The sequence below is a fragment of the Ranitomeya imitator genome, chromosome 4 (genome assembly GCF_032444005.1).
Source record: "Ranitomeya imitator isolate aRanImi1 chromosome 4, aRanImi1.pri, whole genome shotgun sequence".
In the NCBI taxonomy this organism is placed as follows: domain Eukaryota; kingdom Metazoa; phylum Chordata; class Amphibia; order Anura; family Dendrobatidae; genus Ranitomeya; species Ranitomeya imitator.
The window spans coordinates 14513217-14539066 of NC_091285.1; the positions used below are offsets into that span (position 1 = coordinate 14513217).

Below are 25850 nucleotides of genomic sequence, written 5' to 3' on the forward strand. Positions count from 1 at the left end.
TAACATAGGACACAACATTAACCAGTGATATCTGCAAAAACGCCACTGTTACTGATTACTGCATTCTCGGAATTATATACCCCTTCTTTAGTATTAAATGGAGACGATGGATACCTGTGGATGGAAGTTCTTCAATTACTAAACTTAACCCCTTCACGATATTTGATGTACAATTACGTCGTAAGTCAAACTCCCTGCCTTTGATGCGGTCTTGCACGCTGAGCCAGCATCTTTCCTGGCACATGATGGCTGATTTATTCCAGGAAACAAGCATAGAATAACGTACTTTCCCGACTATAAGACGCACTTTTTCCCCCCAAAAAAGGGAAAATGGGGGTGCGTCTTATAGTCGTAATGCAGGCTTACCGGCAGTGGTGTGGTGCGCGGATGAGGAGGCGGTATGGCGTGAGCGGGGTCCCTTCCACAGGTGAGGCGATGCAGCAGCCCAGTAAGCAGCAGAGCCGGGTTAATTACCGGTTTATTGGTGGCGGCGGCCATCTTCCTGAGGCCGCGCATGTGCAGATGGAGTGCTCTGCTTCCCGGGGTTTCAGGAAAATGGCAACGGGAGCCCGCGCGTGCGCAGATGGAGATGGCGGCGGCCATTTTCCTGAAGCCAAGATTGTAGATTCTCACCTCTGCCATTGCCACACCACTGCTGCATGGACACCAAGCCGTGGCATCGCCCACCTAAGCAGGAAGGGACCCTGCTCAAGTGCACGCCGTTCCGCATCACCCCACCTCTGCTGACACCATGCCTCCTGTGACCCTGCTCTGCCACTGCCAGCCCTCAGGTAAGATACTGTAAATAAGACGGACCCCCATCTTATAAAAAATCTTTTTTTCTGCAATTTTCACCCCAAATTTGGGGTGCGTCTTATGGTCCGGTGCATCTTATAGTCCGAAAAATACCGTAATATGTGAGCATTTAGGGCCCCGCTTTAAACTTTTGCTCAGGGCCCCACTTTATCTAAAACCGGCCTTGCTCATTACAGGTACACTGGCATCACAAAGAAACAGCCTCAAGAAAAAGGGGGCAATGCAGCAGCACATAACATACTGAAGACCTGAAGACAGTAATATAATCACCAACTTGGAAAAAAATGCTACAAAATAAGAATGCAAAGTGAATGAACAAAAGAGAAATCTGAATCCCATCCATATTTCATGTGGCCGCCCTCCATCTTCTTCAAGTCTTGATACTTGCACACTGCATTTGAAGGAACTTGGGAGGAGGTTATTCCAAATGTCTTGGAGACCTGACCCCAGATCTTCTGTGTATGAGGCTTGTGCGGATCCTTCTGTCTCTTCATGTGATCCCTGACAGACTGGATGATGTGAGATCAGGGCTCCGTGGGGGCCAGATCATCACCTCCAGGACTCCTTGTTCTTCATGATGGTGGTCTCTGGTTGGCTGCAGTAGGATGGCCATGGGAAGTGGATGGAGATGGTATTAATAAACTTTGGGGGCAGAAAACAGTCATATAGGGCATCTTGCAATAATCAGGGGGCGGAATGCTTGAAATTTAGCATACACCTAAGTCAGGACAGCAGACACCTCCTTAGGAATACCTGGGGCAACACTAGATCTACTAGAGGGCAACAAATGGTAATAGACAAGTCAAAATTGGAAGAAACCTTAAGGAAAGTCTGGTCCGGATGCTGAAAAAAATAAGGTAAATGACTACATTCAGGGAAGTCCTTGACTCCCTACCGAGAGGAACGGAAGCCGCAATTTGCCGACTGGACATTACCTCAAGTGTGCTGTCTTCCAGGGGTCCAAACTAAAGATGTGTCTGATGGGGCATCAAGACTCTTCAGTGCTACATGTCTACTAATACACGTAGCAACACATGACACAGCAAAAAAAGAACTGGAAACTATATGCAGAGACTTTGAAGACCTGGGCCGGAAAGTGAAGTAACTGGGAGCACAGGTGTTAGTATTCCTGTTGCCCTTCTACAGATTGACAACTAATGGCTACTATTTCTTCACCTTAACAATTGGGCTGTAATTCCTCTCGTTACCATTGGAGTCTGCTGTTGTGTTCTGCAGTTTCCCTTTACTAAAATGGCAGATTCTGAACCTGTGGAATCCATTTTGTTTCCTGTTTGGGCCTACTTAATACCAAATGGATCTCTCCCTTATTGCTTGAGTATTGTGTCTAGCTGTTAGCCTAGGTCCAGTCTCCAACTCCTGAACTGTCTTACCGTGACTGTTCTCATTTATTCCCGGATTGTTTCCTACAACTCCTCTGCTTTCTCCAAGGTCTTCTATTACCGCTTGCTGTTCCTGTTTATACTTCTTCGGCTACTAGATCCCAGCAGTGCTACACCAGTATCATAACAGCAGGTCGTGTTTTCATCCATCCTCCCGGTGGATGGACATAGAAAAAGGAGATTGAACAGGATTCTACATGTGAACAACTGGCTTTGTCGATGATGTCATCAGAAATGTTTTGGGATTCTTGACCATGGAGTGAAGCACATGTATGTTGGACTTCTTGCTAGAGATAGGTTATATCTTACAAAAACAGGAAAACACATATTTGGTAGACGCTTTGATACATTCATCAGGAGAGCTCTAAACTAGAGCAACATGGGATGAGAAATGAATTCTTTTGAGAATTCTGCTATTAGAAGTGGAAATAAAGAGCAAAGAACCAAGCACCTGTCTGTAAGTACTGTATATAAAATACTTTATCAAAGGCTGTGCTGAAATCGAGATGATGAGGACACAGGAGGACATCATGGAGGTGATGAGGACACAGGAGGACATGATGGAGGTGATGAGGACACAGAAGGACATGATGGAGGTGATGAGGACACAGTAAGACATGATGGAGGTGATGAGGACACAGGAGGACATGATGGATGGGATGAGGACACAGGAGGACATGATGGAGGTGATGAGGACACAGGAGGACTTTATGGAGGTGATGAGGACACAGAAGGACATGATGGAGGAGGTGATGAGGACACAGTAAGACATGATGGAGGTGATGAGGACACAGGAGGACATGATGGATGGGATGAGGACACAGGAGGACATGATGGAGGTGATGAGGACACAGGAGGACTTTATGGAGGTGATGAGGACACAGAAGGACATGATGGAGGTGATGAGGACACAGGAGGACATGATGGAGGTGATGAGGACACAGGAGAACATGATAGAAGTGATGAGGACACAGGAAGACATGATGGAGGTGATGAGGGCACAGGAGGACATGATGGAGGTGATGAGGACACAGGAGGACATGATGGAGGTGATGAGGACACAGGAGGACTTTATGGAGGTGATGAGGACACAGAAGGACATGATGGAGGTGATGAGGACACAGGAGAACATGATAGAAGTGATGAGGACACAGGAAGACATGATGGAGGTGATGAGGACACAGGAGGACATGATAGAAGTTATGAGGACACAGGAGGACATGATGGAGGTGATGAGGACATGATGGAGGTGATGAGGACACAGGAGGACATGATGGAGGTGATGAGGACACAGGAGGACTTTATGGAGGTGATGAGGACACAGAAGGACATGATGGAGGTGATGAGGACACAGGAGGACATGATGAAGGTGATGAGGACACAGGAGAACATGATAGAAGTGATGAGGACACAGGAAGACATGATGGAGGTGATGAGGACACAGGAGGACATGATGGAGGTGATGAGGACGCAGGAGGACATGATAGAAGTTATGAGGACACAGGAGGACATGATGGAGGTGATGAGGACATGATAGAAGTGATGAGGACACAGGAAGACATGATGGAGGTGATGAGGGCGCAGGAGGACATGATAGAAGTTATGAGGACACAGGAGGACATGATGGAGGTGATGAGGACGCAGGAGGACATGATAGAAGTTATGAGGACACAGGAGGACATGATGGAGGTCATGAGGACATGATGGAGGTGATGAGGACACAGGAGGACTTGATAGAAGTGATGAGGACACAGGAAGACATGATGGAGGTGATGAGGACAGACGGGAACATGATGGAGGTGAAGAGCACACAGGAGGACATGATGGATGTGATGAGGACAGAGGGGAACATGATGGAGGTGATGAGGACACAGGAGGACATGATGGTGGTGATGAGGACACAGGAGGACATGATAGAAGTGAGGAGGACACAGGAGGACATGATGGATGTGATGAGGGCAGAGGGGAACATGATGGAGGTGATGAGGACACAGGAGGACATGATGGAGGTGATGAGGACACAGGAGGACTTGATAGAAGTGAGGAGGACACAGGAGGACATGATGGAGGTGATGAGGACACAGGAGGACTTGATAGAAGTGAGGAGGACACAGGAGGACATGATGGAGGTGATGAGGACACAGGAGGACTTGATAGAAGTGATGAGGACACAGGAAGACATGATGGAGGTGATGAGGACAGAGGGGAACCTGATGGAGGTGAAGAGGACACAGGAGGACATGATGGATGTGATGAGGACAGAGGGGAACATGATGGAGGTGATGAGGACACAGGAGGACATGATGGAGGTGATAAGGACACAGGAGGGCATGATGGAGGTGATGAGGACACAGAAGGACATGATAGAAGTTATGAGGGCACAGAAGGACATGATGGAGGTGATGAGGACATGATGGAGGTGATGAGGACACAGGAGGGTATGATAGAAATGATGAGAACACAGTAATACATGATGGAGGTGATGAGGACACAGGAGGACATGATGGAGTTGATGGGGACATGATATAAGTGATTAGGTCACAGGAGGACATGAATGAGGTGATGAGGACACAGGAGGACATGATGGAGGTAATGAGGACACAGGAGTATATGATAGAAGTGATGAGGACATAATGGAGGTGATGAGGACACAGGAGGACATTATGGAGGTGATGAGGACACAGGAGGACATGATGGAGATGATGCTGACACAGGAGGACATGAGGGAGGTGATGAGGACACAGGAGGACATGATGGAGGTGATGTGTACACGAGTGTATGACAGAACTGATGAGGACATGATGGAGGTGATGAGGGCACAGGAGGACATTATGGAGGGGATGAGGACACAGGAGGACATGATGGAGGTGATGATGACACAGGAGGACATAATGGAGGTGATGAGGACACAGGAGGACATGATAGAAGGGATGAGGACACAGGAGGACATTATGGAGGTGATAAGGACACAGGAGGACATGATGGAGGTGATGAGGACACAGGAAGACATGATGGAGATAATGAGGATACAGGGGGACATGATGGAAGTTATGAGGACACAGGAGGACACGATGAAGGTGATGAGGTCACAGGAGGACATGAAGGAGGTGATGAGGACACAGGAGGACATGATGGAGGTGATGAGGACACAGGAGGACATGATGGAGGCGATGAGGACACAGGAGTACATGATAGAAGTGATGAGGACAGGATGGAGGTGATGAGGACATAGGTGGACATGATGGAGATGATGAGGACATATTGGGACATGAGACACATGATATAGATGTAGAAATAATTACAGGGATGTTACATGCAGGTTTCTCTGATATACTGACTTATCTACAGAACATCTCGTCAGTAAAAACAGGTTTTATAGTCATCATTGTGGATGTGGTTTTATTTTTCTAAATTTTTCTGACCGATTCATTAGATGCTACTTTTTAAAAAGTTGCAAAATTTTTGTCCAAATGTACGCCAGTATCACAATGGAGGGATTTTGTCAATGCTTGAATTTTTGGTGCAATAATTGTGACATTTTAGCAAAACTTGTGATTTTTTTTACCTAAAAAAGGGTAAAAAGACCAAAAAACAAAAATAAAGAGCATTTTTTGATTAGGTGAAAAATTAATTAACTAAATTTTGAAAAACTAAGCACAAAAAAAAAAACCCCATTGAAGGCAACAAGACTAAAAAAAGAAAAGTAACTTAAAAAAGCACAAATGATGACTGGGACCCAAGTGTTTATGTACAGTATGAGGAACATGGCCGATTTCAGTGTCACTAGATATGAGAAAATCGGTTTGAGATTAAGTGAATTTGCCTCAGATTTTACAAAAAATTCAGATACTCCGTAATATTACGTTTTTGGTGGTTGGCTTCGTTAAAATACAGTCAAATATCAGCCTTCAGGTGACCGGTGTAATATATTCTCAGACCCTTTTGTATCTTCAGTGATTTCTTTATTGGTAGTAAAAAAAATTAGAACTTGTAAAAAGTTCTCAATAATCAATTTGCAAAAGTCGGAGATCAACAAAACCGATGAATTTAATATTCTTCATGGAATGGATACTTCGGGTGATCTTTCCACCTGCAAAATCAGAAAAGGTGATGTTGAAGTATGGGAGCAGGGGGAGCATTCAGCTGATTCTTCTCATCCACTTGGAATAATTAGAACCAATTGCTAGACATATTCTGATGCAATGATCTATTTTATCTGCGATGTATGGAGCTGAAAAACCACAGCTTTGTAGTGGTCATTCCCAGGTACCGAAGGTCAGCTCTTATTGAAGTGAATGTAATCTGAGCTGCAGTACCTGAGACTGACCACTACTCACTGTATGGCGCTGTGGTGCTTTGGCTCAGTACACTGTTTACTCCCCAATGTATTGAGCTGAAGCACCACAGCGCCACACAGTGAGTAGTGGTGGGTCTCAGGTACTGCAGCTCAGATCACATTCACTTCAATAAATGCTGAGCTTCAGTACCTGAGAAGGACCACTACATAGCTGTGGTTTTTCAGCTCCATATACTATTTATTTCCAATTGCCATGGGACCTTCTAGCAGCTGATAGTAGGAGTAGTAATGCTGTACCCCCAAAGATATGATGTAGGTGACTGATATATAAAAATAGGCTATCAATGTTAAGGTCCTGGCAACCCATATAACTCAAGCATGTGTCCATGTAATGCTTTTTCCCTGCTGGTTCATGGATAAGACGCCTTCCTTCTTGCCAACTCTTGGAGATACGTATCCAAGTGTTCACTAGGATGTCACAAGCTCCACCTAACGAAGGAACATACTGGTATGATTCAGTAAATCTACCGATCTGCCATACTTGATGAAACATGTCTTGCATAGATTCACACCGCAGATGTAGACGGGTTGGCCGATGTGGTGACAGTACTCCAAGAGACCGTGACTTTTTGACCTTCTGAGAAAAACATGTGTGTACATACGAAGAGACTCGCCAATCACCTGGAGTGAGGCGAGGAGAAGCCTTCTCAGACTTATCTTGTCTCTCCCAACCGATTCTTCAAACTGCGTCTCAGAGAAGGACATAACTGGCAGCAGTTACACAACCAGGCTCTGATTCCGGCTGCCTATGATTTAACCAGCATTAAAGATGACGGAATAAATGGAATTGAAATTTACAAAAAAAATTCCGCATTTGCCAAAACTCAACCATGTGGATTCAGCAAATAGATTCCGGCTGGCCACCATATTTCTGAACCATAATGGGCCGTTGACAGATTAAAAAATAAAAACTTCCCGTACCACTCACCTCTGCTACTCACCGTCACCCGTCCGGTTCCCACCGCATCTTTTGATCCCTTACCGCATGTGTTGGAATCTTGAGCCCTCTCACAATGTACAGGACTTCCTGCTTTCCTGGCACATGGGAGGGTTTTGCGCACGAGAGCATGAAGGTCACATCACATGTCGCGACGTCATGACACCGTTGACCTCCTGTGCTCTTGCCGAGATCCCTGCCAGGCACCATGACAGCCGGAATTTTGGCGCAGCATGAGAGGCCCGAAGATTCCAACGTGATTGGTGGCTGATCAGAAGATGCGTCAAGGATGGGACGGGTGGTGGTGAATAGTAGAGGGACCTTAGAGGTGAGCATGAGGGACATTAAATTTGCAAAGAATAACAAAATTTCCTGGGGGAAAGAAAATGATCAAACAGGCGAATTCAAATTTTGCCTCATCTCTAGCTAGCATGAGTCAAGTGGCAGGATCCCTATAAGAGTATTGTCTCTGTGTTCTCCAGCCGTACCTACAGAACACAATCCGAGAAGGTGACATCTTCTGGAGTAGATTGGGCTACTCTAACTCCAGCATTGCAAGTAAGAAACTTTCCAGCTTTAAGAAATTTTCAGCATCTCCTGAGAAATATGGAATCTTTTCCGAGAATTTGAGTAGATTGTCCTTTTCCTGACGGTTTTCTGGACCATGAGAAAGAGTTGGCTTTTACTGCATGATGTAGGTGTACGACTCTATGTGCGCTTATGTGTAGCATATGTGTATTCCTTATATGTGGAGCCTAAAAGCAATTTGTCCAGAATTTTGGGAAAATATTCTCCGATACGTTGTACTTACTTAGTCACATCCACGTAGCGTAGGTTTCGATTCAGCCCATTGAGGCTTTTTATTTCTTCCTCACTCAACTCAAATTCAAAAACCTGAAATAGAAATCCCATAGATAGAAATCAACTTATGTTATATTTCTAAAACTCACACGACAATTACCAATCTCTTGGATTCTGGAGATTAGCATTTGTAAAAGAGGAACCCAAAAGAATGTAGCTGAAATGTCCACATTTGATGGGAGTCTATGAAGATAGAAGAACATTGGCACTACCAAAATTTACCACATAGTAAGTTTCCTGCCATTTTGTAAGTAATGTGCTCATGTGTCTCCAAGGTCACAGACTACAAACAAATCCTGTTTCATCTAATCCTAAATGTACAAGAATTGCTCAGGATTTCCTATTTGGATCTTTGGAAATGCAGTAGCAGAAAAGTGGATGCGATTTGTAGAATTTGCAGCCACTTGCTTTTTTTTTTTTTGCAGATTTTTCCCCTTTGCATTCAATATTGAGGTCACAACAAAACCCAATTGCTGTGGATTTTGCTGCCGATTATCCATGGTTCTCCACCTGCCATGGACTCCTAATATTGGGAGACTTTGCTCGATAGCTTCTCGAGCCAAGACTAAATATGGTTTCGTAGCCATGTTGTCAGTGACTTGCTGGAAACATTGGCAGAATACTTTGAACCCGGAGGGAAGCTCTCTCAAGCAAGAGGTTCACGTCACGCTTACATGCATCCTCTTGGGTCAACTCTTGGCATTCTAGACCACTCATTCTCATGTCGGCGCTCAATTTGATACAATTGGGCGAAATTTTGGTTGTTTGAAAAGGTTGTTTTGGAGAATGGAGATCCCACAGTAGAACAGAGGTATTATCACCCATGTACAAGGAAGGAGATCGAATGCATACTATGTCACGTGATAGATGTGTTTTGGCCAGAAGAAGATGGGTAATTACTGGACCACTTCTTATCTAAAGTGTGACCTTCTGAATACCACATCTCATACCTCAAGATTCTGCTTGATCCTCTCCGGCTTAAAACTCTTAGCAAGAACCACTATTCCTCTCTGTAGCATATGTCTCATTGCGACTTGGGCAGGAGTTCGACCATGTTTTTTTGCAATTGCAGTGAGCACAGGGTCCTCCAGTAACATTGGAGCAGTCGGTTCAATCCTGAAAGAGTAAAGATGCAATGTAGACAAACTTCAAGGGGTTATCCTGGACTTTTTTTTCTATGGAGCTAAGCACTTATTTGTTGGTAGAGTTACTAACTACCTGTGCTGCCTTGTGTCGATCTCTCCTGCCTCAGAACAGTCATGGACTGCGCTTACCAGCGACTCTATTGCTTCCTGTGATGTCACATCAACATCAACAAAGCAGTTTCTTCTCTTCCACAATGCTCTATCGAAGGAGCACGCAATCATAGTCATGTCGATTGGCAGCCAGCTCAGCCTGGAGCTTGCAATCAACATGACATTGGCAGTGATGACCACATCGACAGAGCAGAGCGAAAGAAAAGGAACTGCTCTGTCGACATGACATCACAGAAGCAGGAAAATCACTGGCAGGAGAGGTCCATGGCCACTCTGAGCTGGTAGAGTTTGTCACAGGACAGGCAGGTAGTTAGTAACAATCTGACGATAAGTGCTGAAACCGATAGGGAAAAAAAAAGTCCCAGATGACCCCTTTAAAGTTGAGGGCACTAAGATTCAGCAATTAAACATGGAACATGGAACCCCTCCGGTTCTCCCTTTGTATGAAGAAGAAGGATTCGGAGTAGCTGCAGTTGAAAGTTCGGCTTGTCCAATTCCAAGAGAGTTCTTACCATCTTACATCTCGAGTAGAGCCCAGCACCCCGTATGCCACCAGGACTATGTTGTGGGATTTGCAGAACTCCAGCAGCTTGGCCTGATTATTGTAGATATGACATTCCACCTGGAGATGCACAAAATGTCTAATGTAAGGACCAAAGGCAAATTCCAATGGTAATTTTGTAAGGAAATGAAACGAGGAGTGTCGTCTGGTTTGGTTGGAGCCAACACAACTTTTTCTGCTCTGTTTGTTATGCTTGAACCCAAAATTACGATTTGGTATCGAGACCACTCCTATGAGACATAAAGGTTGGTGGCTCACCAGTAAACCTCACATTCTACAAACTCTAAATTACAACTATACAAATAATTTGGGCTGAAGGACAATTCAGTATTAAGCCCATGTCTCCTACCCCTTGTTCAAAAATCTACAATCTACAGACTAAGCTGATGATCTTGACCATGAGTGCACCACCAGTGGGGTGAGGAGGCTGATGTTCCTACTAGCTTATGACGTCTCGTAGACTAAAAAATGTCTGCCCAGAGAACACTCCTTAAAGGGAATCTATCAAAGCGATCACCCCACCTAAGCCGTCTATCTGGGCATGTGGGTCATAGGAAGTGGAATAAAATGATACCTTGATAAGTCCTGGATCCGATGTCTTATTCGTGAGAAATCCATGTTTCTCTTAATAATATGTAGATAAGCTGTTAAGATCTCTGGAAGGGGCACAGATCTCCCTGAAAATCTTCCTTTAAACCTTATTTTAAATTAAAGAGATGTTTCCAATGTGAGACATGTAATGACTGACAGTCTGCTCTCATGATCTACATTCAAAGTAAAGAGAAACTCCAAACAAATATAAATGTGGCGCTCGTCACCTTAGGATTTCATGAATACATCCAATTCCAGTGAACATCTCAAAGTTTTCTTATTTATTACAGTTCCCCGTAATGTTAGAATCCAGGGCCCGCCCTGCTAATCCCCTCTGGGAACCTTCATAAATATGAAAACTTTGAGATTTTCATGGGAATTGGATGCATTCATGAAATCCTAAGGTGAGGAGCGCCACATTTGTTTGGAGTTTCTCTTTACTTTGAATGTAGATCAGGAGAGTAGACTGTCAGTCATTACATGTCTCACATTGGAAACGTCTCTTTAATTTAAAATAAGGTTTAAAGGAAGATTTTCAGGGAGATCTGTGCCCCTCCCAGAGATCTTAACAGCTTATCTATTTGTTTGGAGTTTCTCTTTACTTTGGATTCACTACCTATGTAGATCTGAAGCAGGATCTGAACATAGTTCTCCAAAGTGAGCTGCACACCTTATTGGATTATTCAAGATATGGAGGAGAGGTACACAAAGAAGTGACTCCTTGTGAATCTCAACGTGCATTTCCTATTGATTAAAGGTGAGCATAACCATAACTAAAAGAATTGTTCATGGTTGATAAAAACGTATTAAATTCATAGGAAGCGCCGCACCTGTCTCTTTTTCCCTCGCTCCCTCAATCAGGATTTTTCTAAAGGCTCCTGATTTACATCTCTCACATTGGTAATGCCCCTTTCATTTAAAATAACCTCTGGAGGCGGAGTCTCAGGGAGATCTATGTCCGGCCCATAGATCTAAACAGCTCATTTACATATTATGGAAAATGTGGTTTTCTCTGGCATAAGACATCAGATCGCAGATATCAAGGTATCATTTTATTCATCTTTTTATAACCTACATGCTGATATAGACGGCTTATGAGAGTTGATCCTACTGACAGGAGACCTTTAAGGGGATCCAGCTACAAAGCTAAGGGTTTGGAGAGACTACGTTACCAATGTTCTACCAGAAAATCTTTTCTAAGTATACGTCATATCTAAGTCTAGTAAATTTTTGGTTTTCGCTATTGGCAATGTCTTATTTAAAAAAAAAAAAAGCGTAAAAAATGCAAATGTTCGATGATCTTGCAGATGAGATAGTTCTGCGTTACCTGGTTGCACACAGGTTTGTATCTCAGACCCGACATGTTGAGGATGAGCTCCAGTTGCTTATGGTTGAAGTTGGAGACGCCTATAGATCTGACCAGTCCGGCTTCTTTACAATCTTCCATAGCCTAAAATACAAAATAAATAAATTTTAAAAAAATGGGATGAGAAGTGACAACTATATTGAGCATATTTCTGACTCGTACATCTGCTATCACTGTTCCCGGTCACAACCTATTCACGAGATAGGCAAAAATGTTCCCTGTCCATCCATTGGTAAGGACTTATTTTTTACCCCTTATATTCCAAAGGCCCAGCTTATAAAAGTGACATCCCAATGAACACTCTAAAATAACATCTCATATATTGGTACTTGGGATTGAATATTTTGCTGGAAGTATAACAACATGGATTGCGTATACAGCTCCTATGCAAGCCTATGTGTTTCCAAAGATCACAAACTTGAAATATACTCTGTGTAGTTATGCAACCCTTCTACTTCTCCCCCTACAAATTGCAAATATAGATTTGGATATTTATTATAAGTTTTATTCATATAGATAGCAACGTGCCTAAAGGATCAGACTACACTGGAATCATTTGTAGTCTGTTACCATGGAAACATAGCTGATGTCACAGCTCACTAGTCCTCTATATATAGTAGTTAACACAGATTGCACCATTCACAAGAGGTATTGTATCAGCTCACCACCTCCCCTGATAAGTCCTGTATATACAGTAAACTAGATGGTGGCCCGATTCTAGCGCATTGGGTATTCTAGAATATGTATGTAGTTTATTTATGAACAATGTAATTTATACAAAGGATTCGGCCGGCCGGGCGCAACCAAATAGCGAAGCATGGTTCAAATTCCCTGTCAATTCGTGGACGGACTGCGCCTGTCGCTGATTGTTCGTGGCCGGGCGTGACCAATCAGTGAAGCCAGGGCCGGCTCAAGGTTTTTGAGGAACCCGGGCAAAAGAGTCTCAGTTGGCCCTCCTCTTTAACACATTCCACAATTCATGATGCACAGATACAGCAGAGCAATATACCACAGCCAAGTAGCATATAACACAGCCACATAGTAAATAGCACATCCACGTAGTTTCTAGCACAGTCCAAGTAGTACATAACACAGCCACATAGTATATAACAATGCCACGCAGTATACAGCACAGCCCACGTAGTATATAGCACAGCCCACGTAGTATATAACACAGTCCATATAGTGTATAGCACAACCACGTAGTATATAGCACAGCCTTGTAGTATATTGCCCAGCCACGTATATTGCACATCCATGTACTATATAGCACAGCACACGTAGTATATAACACAGCCACAGCCAAATACCTTCATCCAGGATCCAGGAACTAATTAAAAGCTACAGGAAGCGACTAGAGGCTGTTATTTTTGCAAAAGAAGGATCTACTAAATATTAATGTCACTTTTCTGGCGGGGTGCCCATACTTATGCACCTGTCAAATTTTGTTTGAAGGCAAATTGCACATTTTCTGTTCGTACAATAAACCTCATTTCAAGGCAGAAACATTACTGTGTCCAACAGTTATTAGATATATGAAACTGAAATAGCTGTTGCAAAAATACCAATTTTTCTAAAACATTAAGCTTAAGATTAATAGGGCTGCCCAAACTTTTTCATATAACTGTAATATATTGCACAGCCATGTATTATATAACACAGCCACGTAGTATATAACACAGCCACATAGTATATAACACAGCCACGCAGTATATAACACAGCCCACGCAGTTTATAACACAGCCCACATAGTATATAACACAGCCCACGTAGTATATAGTAATGTGGGCACCAAATCCCTATTAAAAAAGAAGAATTAAAATAAAAAATAGTTATATACTCACCCGGATCAAGGCCAGGCGTTTACGCGATGCTCCGGTCCCAAGAATGCATTGCGGTTTCACAAGATGATGACGTAGCGGTCTCGCGAGACCGCAATGCATTCTTAGGACCGGAGCGTCGCGAGAAGCGGGAAAGGCGCCAGAAGGTGAGAATATAATGATTTTTTTTATTATTATTATTTTTAACATTAGATCTTTTTACTATTGATGCTGCATAGGTAAATAGTAACAAGTTGGTCATAGAGGGTTAATAGCAGCGTTAATGGACTGCGTTACACCGCGGCATAATGCGGCATAAAATCTAAAAAATGCCCTAGTGGCCAGACTGAAAACTGCAATATGTCTGTTTTTCATTAAAAATACAGATTGTGATATGTTAAAAAAAATTGGCAGCATTTTTTTTTAAACTATGTGTAACACACAAAAATCTGATTTAAGCAATTGGTCATTTTCTGATGATAACTTCTCTTTAAAGGGAACCTGTCACCCCGTTTTTTCAAGAAGAGCTAAAAATAGCGTTAAATAGGGGCAGAGCTGGGCTTTACATTAGTGTATTTTGGAGCCTTTAACCTATGCTGCCGAAATACCTTTGTAAAGTCGCCGTTTTGGGCTGTCACTCACGCTGGTCAGGTCATATGGGCGTGGTGACATCGCTGTTTCTCCCCCAGATCTCCGTTGGTGGCGTAGTGGTGTGCGCATGTCCAAGTGGCGAATCCACTGCGCAGCTTCAAGGAAAATAGCGCGATCTGCGCTATTCAGCCGTTTATCGATGGGCGCGGCCATCTTTGTGAGGCTGCGCGTGCGCAGATGGTTCTTCTCGGCTTCCCGGGGCTTCAGGACAATGGCCGCGGGATACCGCGCGTGCGCAGATGGAGATCTTGACGGCCATTTTCCTGAAGCCGAGTTCGCATCTCGGCTGCAGGAAAATGGCCGCCAAAACGGCGTCTTTACAAAGGTATTTCGGCAGCATAGGTGGGGAATAAAGGCTCCAAAATACACTAATGTAAAGCACAGCTCTGCCCCTATTTATCTCTATTTTTAGCTCTTCTTGAAAAAACGGGGTGACAGGTTCCCTTTAAGTCATTCTACACAGTTGCTGTTACGTAAGTGTTGAATTCATCATCATTGAAGAAAAATTGAGCCATTAGAGTCACTTGTAAACTGAGATGTCACTGGAGGCATATGGAAGGACTCTAATAACAGACTGAAACCTGTGAAAAGTCTAAGGTTTGTCTACATACCTTCCAAGTGTCTCGAATATCAGTATTGTGATAAATGAATTTTCCATTTTCATCTGTTGGCTGTAGATCATCACCAGGCTTAAAAGCAAAAAAATGATGAAAATCAGTGTTAAAAAAGAACAAAGACCATGAGATAAGTTGGATCTGTTCTTCAGCCATCACAAGAGTTCAAGCTATGACCAGTTTAGAAATGGAAATTTAGTAGACCAGGAGACAAGCTAGACCGTCCTCCAGCCTCACAGAAAATTTAGGCTGTGACCTTGTTATAAAATGTTTTTGGGGGCCATATACAGACCTTAAATTCGATGGGACTATGAATAAGATAAAGATCTAAGTAATCCAGACGTAGATCCTTCAAAGACTTCTCAAGAGCGTGACGAACCAACTCGGGGGACTGATAGGTGCTCCACAGCTAGAAGGGGGAAAAAGCAAAAATTGCTTAAAAATTAATTAAAAGTTAAGGATCCATGGAAGAGTGGATGATGGCTAAGAAATACTGTAAAAGAGAGCTAATAATCCCGCTTCTGTCACTTACGACTATGACCAGGATAGCGGCTAAAGAGGACATCTGATGGCTGCCCATGGAAGCATCTCATTGTCATCACCTTGCTGGTGTAGTACACGTCTTCTCTCTTGACCGTCCCATCCGTGATCTTCGCATTGATAGCTCGTCCAACCTCAACCTCATTCCCGTATATTAATGCGCAATCAATGTGATGATACCCAACATCAAGAGCGACTTTCACAGCCTCCTCCGCCATAGACTTAGGGAGCTAAAATAATGATAGGAGACAAGGGTAGACAGGAACATAGGGTTACGTGAACATTTCATTTCGCAAAACCACATCCAAGTCAAAGTCTCCATCATAGTTGAACATCTTTTCCGACTGTGTCCTTTCCCCCTTATCCCACCTCTTTATTCTATGCCATGCACTATCTGCTCTACTGAATGAGCATGCTACAAAAGAATCAGTGAATGTCTCCTGGACAATTCCAAGGGGAACCACCATTCTCATGGTCTTCTTCAATGCGATGTATGATCTGAAGCACATAAATTTCCCTTCCCACCATGATTACGTTACAGACAGTTACATAAGTCAACCGCACCTCTTATAACATGCCCGTACTGTTATAAGCACTGCTATGATGTCGGCAGTAAATTATTCCACCCTCGTGAACTTGTAGGATCGTATCACAAAAGATTTCAAGTGTTAAGAAGCCATCCTAAATTGGTCGTTAACGGCTATCACAACCTACCTCCTGAGGAGCATAGGTGCCCAGTCCCACCACCGGAATTTTGTGCCCATCGTTCAGTGTAAATCGTGACTGTTTTGTCAGCGCCATAATCCTGCTTGTGGCTCAGATCCGTCCTGAAGTTTCTTCTGTGAATATAGAATTTTTGGCTGAGCACTAGGAGCAACGCTCCACCTCTTGGCTCCATTATAGCCCACGGTGCTCAATGAGCATAGATTATGCTGAGTCACTGCTATGCCTGTGCCAGTTTTTGGGCGGTAGGAGAAAAACGTTTAAGAGACTGTTTTTTAATGTTGTTTTTGACTGGTACATACTGTATATTATAAATGTAATATTTATATACAGCTGAAATCATAATTATACCTCCCTCCCCACCCATCATTGCAAAATCAGGTTATTAGCAAAGTTTGCAGTAAACCAATAAAACATGAATAATAACATAGGACACAACATTAACCAGTGATATCTGCAAAAATGCCATTTTTGGGGGGTTACTGCAGCCTCAAAATTATACACCCCTTCATGACAAACATCTTTAGTACTAAATGGTGCTCCTCTGGCTGCTGTAACCTGCAGCCCCTCTGGCTGTCGTGACCTGCTGCAGATGTGATTCACCAACTTCTGGCGCCATTTTTGAAAGAATTTTGAGACTGCCGTAAACAGTAAAAGTGGAATATTGTGGTGAATTTGGAGAAACCACCTTATATTTTACATGTACTGAGTTATTTCAAATGTTATTGATGCAAAAAGCCGAAAACTTGTTTTTTTTTTTGCTAATAATTTAATTTGAAATGGGGTGAGAGGTAGGAAGGAGCAGGAGACCGCCTGCCTTGAGGTCTGTGGTGTAATGTGGAGAGTTCAGTCCTATAATACTTATAGGACTGAATAAGAGTTGCTTAAAGAAGAGTATTTTTAAGATAGGGCCAGGTGTGAGAGTGACCCTCCTCCTGTGCTATTGAAAAAAAAGTTGTATGGTGCTAGTTATACTTTGAGTTATCATTGTTCCAAGTTGCAGAGATCCTTTTTTAGCACCTGCCTCGGCTCGGCACGGCTTCACCACCTTCCCTTACGGGTGCTGCACTCTGTTGAGCTCCACGTTGGGTTTTACATGTGGCCTGGCATGTTCCCATGGCATTATTTGCCTAGGTCTATTCTGTTTGCTTGTTGTGCTCTTCAATCAGCTCCTGGTCTACATCTGCCTTGTGACCCAGCATACCTGTTGTCTTCACTACGTGGGATTTGCCTTCATCACCTCTGCACCTGTCCTCCTGTGGTTGCTAGCGTGCCAAGTCCTCGCTCCACACAAGCCTTCCTGCCTGCTACACCAACGCCAAGGGTCCATGTACCCATCTGGACCAGAGGCTTAGTAAATCCAGCCTAACAGGTGCATTTGGAGATGACATTGTTAACATTTTTTAAGTAGTCACCACTAATGGTAACCACCAAGCACACTAGCTTCACATAGAATGTAGCAACCAACAAGCTTTGTGTGCAATTTATGGGAACTGTTTTATTTTCCAATTTCAAGGTACTCTTGACAACAGCTTAGATTATTGATCCTAAGATCATCATCAGTTCTGATAGTAAAAGTTGAACTAACCAAAGTACAATCATGAACGTGCCAGCGTTTGGTAAAGCTGACCAGATCAGAGTATCCAAGGAGAGTACTGCTCTTCCATATACTTTCTTCACTATACAAGATCTTATACATAGTCCCACTGGAAAAAGCAAAAGAGACAATCTTGTGAATCTTTTTGATTATCTCTATTGACATTACTCCTGGGTCAATGGGTCCAAGAAGTCTGGGCTGACACGGTGCCTACTGTGGCTCGGTTGCTCACTGGTGAACTTTAACGTAGAGTTTTTCCACCAATACTATGGAAGATATGGACATGGTAAAACCAAGAGGTTTCAAGGTTTTGTCTCAAGGTAATAATGTGAAAAGTGTGACTATGTGCAGAAAGCAAGTGATGATTTTGACTGTGAAGGAGCTGTGGTTGGTGATCGCGAGCTTTGTAGTAGCCTGAGACCATGTCTTGTGGTCTGAATCGAAAGTCTAGGATCCAAGTTCCAACCATAGGTTCTCACCTACTGCCAAGTCAATGTAAGGAGCCTCAAAAAAGTGCATCGTGGAGCAATATTACCCAAATGCACCCATTTACAAGTCAACGACGTTTGTCTGGTGCGTTGTGGCATCCCTTAAGAATGGAGGCCATGATGCACAGGGAATCCAGGGCTTACGTGATCGGTAACCAGTTCCTCTTTCAAAGTTTATGGCAGATGGAGAGCTCGACAGAGATTTAGTTTCCTAAGTGTAAATTAACTCATAGATCACTTGGCTTCAGTCATTTGGGGCATGAGCATCTCAGAAGGTTGGGTCCACACCTTAGTATGGACATTCGGCACGGTGAACCACACTCGTAGTGGCATAGCTTTGCAGCCATATCAATCAAGTTGGGTCTAGCACCTCACCTCTCTCTCTCTAGAAGAATTGTCCAAGACACTATGGCAATTCCTACAGCCTGTTACAATCTTGAGACCTGCACAGTCATAACGACTCTTCAAGCAAATAGGAGCTGAACTGCAGTTCTTGGCAGTGACCTCTACCTGGTGTTTTTAGCTGTGCAGTTCTGCTACATTTACATCCAGTGGCGCTGACAACAGATGATCGTTAGAACTGATGGACCCCTACTGTTCTGATATCGAGAACTTATCCTAAGGATAGTATTTCAATATTTTAAAGGTGTTTTCCAGGTTTGGGATAAATGTCTGCAGTCACTCTCTATTCCCGGGGGCGGTCAAGTTTCAGCATGTATGCGATTTGCTTACTTGCGGTCACCTGCCAACTAGATACTTTGGGCTTTTCTCAATATAAGTGAATTGAGAAGCTGGATGAGACTAGTTGGCATGTGACCGCAGTCACAAGACCGCCGGCTCGTACTGGCAATACCGTGGAATCGTCACAACATGCGCACTATAGAGTGACTGCAGATTTTTACCCACAATTCTTGACAATCTCTTTAAGGCTGAAACCCCCTTTAAATATTTCCACTTTTTCTTTCCTGGCCCAAATACAAGATGTCAGTAGATTTCTGCTGGGGCAACAAACAGGAACCAGTTCCAGACTTGGCTCTGCTATAATCTTAGAGATAAAATTTAACATTGAATTGTAATGGAATCTACTACACAAAAGTCACGTAAAAGGCGTTTCCTGTTGAGGTTAATAAAACTACTATGCAAACAAAAAAGCAAATCAGCTCTCCGTGCCGTAAGCAAACACTGTACAGAGGAGGAACAGCTCAGCTGCGCACACCATGTAGTGAGCGAATAGGAGCGACTAGTAGATGAGCTGCAGTATCCAAAAACAGCCACTCGACAGTGGATGGCGCTGTGATATCCCTGCACCTTACACTCCGTCCAAACACCGGTGGACCTGAAAATAGCTAAATGGGGTGGCGGAACCCAAGTGATTTGATATCTATAACCTATCATCATCAATATCGAGAGTGATGATTATAGTTAAATTATGCAAATTAGCTAAACTATTGTAGTATTTGCACATTGTGTTACAATTAATGTTCTAATTTTCATATGCTTTGACCCAAATAAGCGGTTTGGATGGTATGAAAAGATGATGAATGAGTAAACTAAACATCATCATTTGACGTGGTGTACTTCTGATTTCGGCGATTACTTTATTCATCTCCTCTTACGGGCCGCCAGGGTTCCTGCTCTCTTCTTTCCTATCCAATTGCCCCACTTTCTCCACACTGCTCCACTTCTGGCTTGCTACTCCCATTTCATGTGGTCCCACTCCCTTCTGCTGCTCGTGGATGATTGTGAGTCCAATTTTATTGCAGCTTCCATGCCAACTGGTCTAACGGGCAGGCTAACCAATGGGCAAGCAGGTAACTGGTAGGGCTAACGGGAATTCCTCTCTTCCGCTCACTGGTGGCTGGCAAGAGAAGCTGCAAACTTCTGCCTGAGGTGAGATGGTCATCTTGCCTAATGGAAGATGCCGTCTTGCTCGGCTCTCTTGCTGAGGTCCTGAGAGTTCACTGCGTGGCAGCAGGACACATCCTAACTGAGTCCAACGTGCACAGCCTCTATACAGTGAAGAAAATGACATCCATTGATGTGTCAGCAAGTCATGTTCAGGGGTATCACACTTTACAGGATGGCCAACGTCTCGGTCCTCCTGGACCTGTTAGGAGAACTGTGGTGGTTGCTCGTTGCTCAGAGGTTCACAGCACACTCAATGTGAATGTGTCTCCCCAGACCACATGACATAATAACTTAAATTGTAAAAAAATAAAGAAGTGTAATATTCCTATCTCCACGACCCTCATCTTCTCTGCTACAGTTTTCATTCACGCGCCACTGCTCTTTGATGCGCCGTGTGTCCCGTAGACCTCACCTTACCATGACGCCTACAGGACTCACAAAGCGTAGTAAGCGCTGGGTCATGTTGGTGAAAGGCGAGGGCTAGGAGAGGCGAGTACTAATATTTTTACATTTTATTTCTTATGCTGTTGTGTCTGGAGAGAATGCAACATATTGACTACCCAACATATTGGTTAAAATAAAGATAACGTTGCCAAACACTTTATTGTTTTCGTTCGGGTAGGTCGTACAGTATCTAGCGGTTCCTTTATTACATTTTCACCATTTAAATACTTTCTCGTCCTTCATGTAGATAAGTCGGAGGATATTTTTATGGCCTTCGAATCGCCAAATAGATGTGTTTTAGTATTCTTCATGGAATGGAAATTTGGGGTGATCTTTCCACCTGCGAAATCAGAAAGAATAAAGTTACAATTGCAGATGTTTGAATTGTACTAAAGCTTCTTCTACGATCACTTATTTATATATTCTAAGTTAGCGCCGAACACATGCCGTATACACATCACACAGAACACATGCCGTATACACAACACACCGAACACATGCCGTATATACACATCACACCGAACACATGCCGTATACACATCACACCGAACACATGCCGTATATACACATCACACCGAACACATGCCGTATATACAACACACCGAACACATGCCGTATATACACATCACACCGAACACATGCCGTATATACACATCACACCGAACACATGCCGTATACACAACACACCGAACACATGCCGTATATACACATCACACCGAACACATGCCGTATACACATCACACCGAACACATGCCGTATACACATCACACCGAACACATGCCGTATACACAACACACCGAACACATGCCGTATATACACATCACACCGAACACATGCCGTATACACATCACACAGAACACATGCCGTATACACAACACACCGAACACATGCCGTATATACACATCACACCGAACACATGCCGTATACACATCACACCGAACACATGCCGTATATACACATCACACCGAACACATGCCGTATACACAACACACCGAACACATGCCGTATATACACATCACACCGAACACATGCCGTATATACACATCACACCGAACACATGCCGTATACACAACACACCGAACACATGCCGTATATACACATCACACCGAACACATGCCGTATACACATCACACCGAACACATGCCGTATATACACATCACACCGAACACATGCCGTATACACAACACACCGAACACATGCCGTATATACACATCACACCGAACACATGCCGTATACACATCACACCGAACACATGCCGTATACACAACACACCGAACACATGCCGTATATACACATCACACCGAACACATGCCGTATACACATCACACCGAACACATGCCGTATATACACATCACACCGAACACATGCCGTATACACAACACACCGAACACATGCCGTATATACACATCACACCGAACACATGCCGTATACACATCACACCGAACACATGCCGTATACACAACACACCGAACACATGCCGTATATACACATCACACCGAACACATGCCGTATACACAACACACCGAACACATGCCGCATACACAACACACCGAACACATGCCGTATACACAACACACCGAACACATGCCGTATATACACATCACACCGAACACATGCCGTATACACATCACACCGAACACATGCCGTATATACATCACACCGAACACATGCCATATACACATCACACCGAACACATGCCGTATATACACATCACACCGAACACATGCCGTATACACACCACACCGAACACATGCCGTATACACAACACACCGAACACATGCCGTATACACATCACACCGAACACATGCCGTATACACATCACACCGAACACATGCCGTATACACATCACACCGAACACATGCCGTATATACACATCACACCGAACACATGCCGTATACACAACACACCGAACACATGCCGTATACACAACACACCGAACACATGCCGTATACACATCACACCGAACACATGCCGTATATACACATCACACCGAACACATGCCGTATACACATCACACCGAACACATGCCATATATACACATCACACCGAACACACGCCGTATACACAACACACCGAACACATGCCGTATACACATCACACCGAACACATGCCGTATGCACAACACACCGAACACATGCTGTACACACATCACACCGAACACATGCCGTATACACATCACACCGAACACATGCCGTATACACAACACACAGAACACACGCCGTATACACAACACACCGAACACATGCCGTATACACATCACACCGAACACATGCCGTATACACATCACACCGAACACATGCCGTATACACAACACACCGAACACATGCCGTATACACATCACACCGAACACATGCCGTATACACAACACACAGAACACACGCCGTATACACAACACACCGAACACATGCCGTATATACACATCACAACAAACACATGCCGTATATACACATCACACCGAACACATGCCGTATACACATCACACCGAACACACGCCGTATACACAACACACCGAACACATGCCGTATACACATCACACCGAACACATGCCATATACACATCACACCGAACACATGCCGTATACACATCACACCGAACACATGCCATATACACATCACACCGAACACACGCCGTATATACACATCACACCGAACACATGCCGTATACACAACACACCGAACACATGCCGTATACACATCACACCGAACACATGCCGTATACACATCACACAGAACACATGCCGTATACACATCACACAGAACACATGCCGTATACACAACACACCGAACACATGCCGTATATACACATCACACCGAACACATGCCGTATACACATCACACAGAACACATGCCGTATACACGTCACACCGAACACATGCCGTATACACATCACACTGAACACATGCCGTATACACATCACACCGAACACATGCCGTATACACATCACACCGAACACATGCCGTATACACATCACACCGAACACATGCCGTATATACACATCACACCGAACACATGCCGTATACACAACACACCGAACACATGCCGTATACACAACACACCGAACACATGCCGTATACACATCACACCGAACACATGCCGTACACACATCACACCGAACACATGCCGTACACACATCACACCGAACACATGCCGTATACACATCACACCGAACACATGCCGTATACACATCACACCGAACACATGCCGTATACACATCACACCGAACACATGCCGTATGCACAACACACCGAACACATGCTGTACACACATCACACCGGACACATGCCGTATACACATCACACCGAACACATGCCGTATACACAACACACCGAACACATGCCGTATACACATCACACCGAACACATGCCGTATACACATCACACAGAACACATGCCGTATACACAACACACCGAACACATGCCGTACACACATCACACTGAACACATGCCGTATACACATCACACCGAACACATGCCGTATACACACCACACCGAACACATGCCGTATACACAACACACCGAACACATGCCGTATACACAACACACCGAACACATGCCGTATACACATCACACCGAACACATGCCGTATATACACATCACACCGAACACATGCCGTATACACATCACACCGAACACATGCCGTATATACACATCACACCGAACACACGCCGTATACACAACACACCGAACACATGCCGTATACACATCACACCGAACACATGCCGTATGCACAACACACCGAACACATGCTGTACACACATCACACCGAACACACGCCGTATATACACATCACACCGAACACATGCCGTATACACATCACACAGAACACATGCCGTACACACATCACACCGAACACACGCCGTATATACACATCACACCGAACACATGCCGTATACACATCACACCGAACACATGCCGTATACACATCACACCGAACACATGCCGTATACACAACACACCGAACACATGCCGTATACACATCACACCGAACACATGCCGTATACACAACACACAGAACACACGCCGTATACACAACACACCGAACACATGCCGTATATACACATCACAACAAAACACATGCCGTATATACACATCACACCGAACACATGCCGTATACACATCACACCGAACACACGCCGTATACACAACACACCGAACACATGCCGTATACACATCACACCGAACACATGCCATATACACATCACACCGAACACATGCCGTATACACATCACACCGAACACATGCCATATACACATCACACCGAACACACGCCGTATATACACATCACACCGAACACATGCCGTATACACAACACACCGAACACATGCCGTATACACAACACACCGAACACATGCCGTATACACATCACACCGAACACATGCCGTATACACATCACACAGAACACATGCCGTATACACATCACACAGAACACATGCCGTATACACAACACACCGAACACATGCCGTATATACACATCACACCGAACACATGCCGTATACACATCACACAGAACACATGCCGTATACACGTCACACCGAACACATGCCGTATACACATCACACCGAACACATGCCGTATACACATCACACCGAACACATGCCGTATACACATCACACCGAACACATGCCGTATACACATCACACCGAACACATGCCGTATATACACATCACACCGAACACATGCCGTATACACAACACACCGAACACATGCCGTATACACAACACACCGAACACATGCCGTATACACATCACACCGAACACATGCCGTACACACATCACACCGAACACATGCCGTACACACATCACACCGAACACATGCCGTATACACATCACACCGAACACATGCCGTATACACATCACACCGAACACATGCCGTATACACATCACACCGAACACATGCTGTACACACATCACACCGGACACAT

At 44.1% G+C, this 25850-nt stretch overlaps 2 protein-coding genes across 2 annotated transcripts in view; both read right to left on the bottom strand.

Moving 5' to 3' along the window:
- Positions 1–6156: 6156 nt before the first annotated feature.
- On the bottom strand, positions 6157–16644 carry LOC138675122 (dihydrodiol dehydrogenase 3-like). Its single transcript, XM_069763111.1, has 9 exons — positions 16486–16644; positions 15834–16001; positions 15524–15640; positions 15229–15306; positions 12108–12230; positions 10140–10249; positions 9322–9487; positions 8322–8404; positions 6157–6306 (listed from the first exon to the last, which is right to left on the bottom strand). Exons 1-9 carry the CDS (start codon positions 16570–16572, stop codon positions 6264–6266), a joined length of 975 nt encoding a protein of 324 aa, XP_069619212.1. The 5' UTR covers positions 16573–16644; the 3' UTR covers positions 6157–6263.
- Positions 16645–21055: 4411 nt separating this feature from the next.
- LOC138675125 (aldo-keto reductase family 1 member C3-like) overlaps positions 21056–25850 on the bottom strand; it is a 60777-nt gene continuing 55982 nt past the window's right edge. Inside the window, exon 9 of the mRNA XM_069763114.1 lies at positions 21056–21271. Within this exon, the coding sequence (XP_069619215.1) occupies positions 21229–21271 (43 nt within the window). The 3' untranslated portion in view covers positions 21056–21228. The remainder of the gene's footprint in view (positions 21272–25850) is intronic.

Excerpts from the sequence above, each read along its gene's own strand:
- LOC138675122 (XM_069763111.1), bottom strand. The coding sequence starts at position 16,572 with ATGGCGCTGACAAAACAGTCACGATTTACACTGAACGATGGGCACAAA. Across the intron at positions 12,231-15,228 it reads ATATTCGAGACACTTGGAAG|GCTATGGAAGATTGTAAAGA; the intron begins GTATGTAGACAA and ends TTTGTATTTTAG. Across the intron at positions 8,405-9,321 it reads GGATCAAGCAGAATCTTGAG|GTTTTTGAATTTGAGTTGAG; the intron begins GTATGAGATGTG and ends TTTCTATTTCAG.